Here is a 3,886-nt window from a genome sequence, read left to right as displayed (position 1 = left end):
TTAAGTTAAAGTTAATAATAATTAGTTGTGTGTGTGTGTGTGTGTGTGTGTGTGTGTGTGTGTGTGTGTGTGTGTGTGTGTGTGTGTGTATATTTACTTATACTTATTATTATTTGTAGTGTGGTTCATTTTTTGCTAGACGAGATTTTGGGTAGTGCAGTCCACAGATGTCTGGACCCTGTTTTAATGGAGCCCAGCGTAGTAGACATTATTTGCGAAAGAGGTTGAATTATGAACGTTAATAAATTATCTTGTACATTCATACATAGAAATATGTCAAAATAATATATCATGGTAATATATACAATATGTAATTTGTAAAAAATGTCTTGAAAAGATAATTATAATAGCTGCAACATTTAAATATTATGTAATATATATAAAATTATAAAAATAATAGTTAAAGATTAGGATTAAATTGTACACAATAATTAATACACACTGTTTTATTTATTATAATATATAATCTTTTATTAAAAAAAATCCTCAAATTCTTCCTTTTATCCTTTTCTATCATGTTGTGAAACTGATTCTGATTATTCCTACCTATATGTATATTCATATATACATATATCTTGTTAAAAGTATAAAGTTATTATAAACAATACATGATGTAAGAAATAGCACAGAGTCAGATGATTTTAAATCTGAATTCTTTATTACATTTCAAATTTTTTTTACCGAGTTCTCTTTACATTTTTAACACTGCCTTTTTTGAGAAATTTTTATTATTTTTTACATATATTTTGAATAAAAATAAAAATTATATTTTATATACCCTCTCTCCTATGTAATACATTTTTTAAAACATACATTTTTTTTAAAATTTTTATTTTGCTTGTTTTTTAGTTTTTTATCTATGTTATAATCACTTTTATCATTTTATTTATTTTTTATTTTAATTTCCTATTTTTAATTTTTTATTTTATAGCACAATTTAAATATTACAATTTCTCTACAATACCCTAATTCATCAGAATATTGTCGATCAATTAAGAAACAAATGGAATCGCAATAAGTTTATCGTTTGTATAGGATATCAAAGAGAACTTGTTGGTTGTAACCCTTTGGCTATCTCTCGACTTAATTCGGACTTCCTCTCTCTTGGGATGAGATTCATTCGGCGAGTATCCGGCCTGAGCCTACGCATGGCATTCTATCCAATTTAATAACACTCGCTCCCCTGAAACGCTTTCGACAAACTGTGACTGTAAAATTTGATTCTGAATTCTTTTACAAAGAACTGAATTTATATTAATTATCATTCTAATCTTAAAGAAGAGGACTTAATGTAATAAACACAATAGTGTCTACAAAATATTCTATATATTTTTAATTTCACATTAAAAAAATTAGAATGATTTAAAATCAATTAAAGATTTATCTCTATCTTTGATATCATTTTATTTTCAAGATCTTTTAATTCTCAATGCATCTCAAATAAATTTAATTTCATATTCTTCTAATTACAGAATATTCCTTTTTACTTTATATTATCGATCTTTGTGTATATCAAATTATTATTAAATCATAATAAAATAAAATGTCAGTTAAACAATGTTCAGCAAATTTTTGAGATTATAAAATATATGTAATAAGAAAAATTTAATAATACATTTTTTATGTTTTTCAAATAAAAAAAATACAAAATTAAATTTATTTGAAATGCATTGAAGAGAGGTCTCGAATATAAAATGATCTCAAAGATAGAGAGACAACAAACATATGGCAGCAGACACACGTGATATCTCAAGAAACACCTGTGCATGTGTAACTTGTTGGCAATTTCTCGTGGCATTCCATCTGAAGCTGCTGCTACATATAGATACCAATCGTACTTCTAGCTACGACGTGTCAAAGTGAATTGATAGTTATGTGAAGATGATTCGTTTCAAAGGAATAAGTTTACAATTCATAAATCATCTGTGTAAAGTATTTAATATAATATATTATAGACACATATTAGAACACAATATTCTGTTGAAAATAGATTTTATTAACTATTTTAGATATACAGCGTCCTACTTGGAGAATAATCATTTTATTTTCGGCTTTTCTTTAACAATTTCTCGAAATTGGTTTCTTTTTTATACACGATTAATACATTCATATGTCTAATCAAAAGATGACAAATGAAAAGGAAATAAAACAAGTAATCGGCATTGTGTAGTACTACATTGCTTCACTTTGGTACTTAAAATAGACCCGCATGGGAAAGTCACGGTCATCATAAAATCACTATAGCGTTTCAAAGTACATAGTAAGCGTAATATGTATAAAGTTTTTGTACACAATTTTTTTAAACATAAAATTTGGATATAATTGTCTGTTATTTTCTAGATTTTAGATAATATTGAAAATTTTAATTTTACATATATTTTTCTACGACATAAATTTCAGGGTTGAGAACGTTATCATGTGGTAAATTTTTTATGTCACATTAGCGTATGTGTGCGGACGTCCACAAAAATATGTTTAAACACACAACATATATACAAATACACACCTATATAACGTATGTATTTGTATACATAACATATGTATATAAATTTTTTTTTAAGACGTATGGCGTATACTAATATTATATGCTAATTTTGTTTCAGACTCTTAAGAAATAATATACATTTTCCAGAAATAGCAATAAGGATATTTCGATTTGTGACCGTAACGATGGGCGGAGCACCATTAGAACGCTCGTTGGTGCGTTCACAAATCTAACTATCCTTTTCACGTCTATTAAACATACATTCATTAGTATCTTTTTGAAAAATGTATAATTAGTAGGTACTTTAATGACAAAAAATTAGAATAGTATCAAATTTAAATTTCGATATTCTCTGTAAATGTATGCATCTATCAATGCATGTAAATTATATATGTAATAATATGAATTTTTGATGTACACTTAATTTTTCCTGATAAATATTTGAAAACAATTAATATATGATGAAGTTTAAAAGAAATATAAATTAATTAGAAAAGAACATTCTTAATTCACTAGCTTATTTGCATACTAAGTAGTAGTGCCGTAGGTGATGATTTCAAAAATTCACTTCGACACGATTACTTTACATGCTGGTAGGCGCAATCAACGTGAAATTGGAATGAAAGTAAAGTATTGCAAATAAAAATTAAATATTTTCTAGGTAAAATTTTTTTTCCCTTAATTCCTTTAGTTCCCATAATTATTAATTTATTCTTTTTCTTTGAATTCTTTAGTTTTTCATGTCTTCTTAAACTTCTTGAGTTTTTCATGTCTTCTTTTTATTTTAGTTTGACAATCTATATGTGGGATTATGGGATTTAATTCGCGACGAGAACGCGAATAATCTCGTCACGGAATTTGAATGAGGGCCTTACTGGACCGGTGAATAGTTTGATAACAGTTCCCTTCTACAATAGATAGATGAAGGGGAAAGGAGGGACAAGATCATACGCCGTCGGTTGGCGGACTATTCAGTGCCGCGACCGACACTGATTTCAATTGGTAAATTGACTCAGAACGAGTGGGAGAGAAAAAAATGGCAGCATCGACGATGAAGCCACGGAAGTAGGGGAAAAGACAGTGGCGTAACTAGCATTTAAAAAAATGTTTAGGAATTTAAAATAAAATATACGGTTTTAATATATATATATTTTATACAAAATTAAATTAAATTATAAAATAATAATAAATAATTTATATAAATTAAAAATGTAGTATTTATGAAATTAATGATTATCAAAATTGAAATATATGACTTACTTTTTATATTATTCTTATTTTTGTTCATTGTACATTCCTATTACTTTTATTTCATTCCTTGTTTATTCCTTCTGTTCACTTGTATTATTCCATTTTTGTAAGATATATATTATGAGAAAGAAGGAGAGAAAAAAGAAAGAA

At 26.6% G+C, this 3,886-nt stretch overlaps 1 protein-coding gene across 1 annotated transcript in view; it reads left to right on the top strand.

The window, feature by feature from the left end:
• Positions 1–3,351, top strand: part of LOC105624379 (vacuolar protein sorting-associated protein 51 homolog) — a 16,250-nt gene extending 12,899 nt beyond the window's left edge. The window contains 1 exon segment of the mRNA XM_012205744.1: positions 3,274–3,351. Coding sequence (XP_012061134.1) covers positions 3,274–3,351 — 78 coding nt within the window.
• The last annotated feature ends 535 nt before the right edge of the window (positions 3,352–3,886 follow it).

The sequence above is a fragment of the Atta cephalotes genome (assembly GCF_000143395.1).
Source record: "Atta cephalotes unplaced genomic scaffold scaffold00076, whole genome shotgun sequence".
Classification (NCBI taxonomy): domain Eukaryota; kingdom Metazoa; phylum Arthropoda; class Insecta; order Hymenoptera; family Formicidae; genus Atta; species Atta cephalotes.
This window is presented reverse-complemented; position numbering and strand designations above follow the sequence as displayed.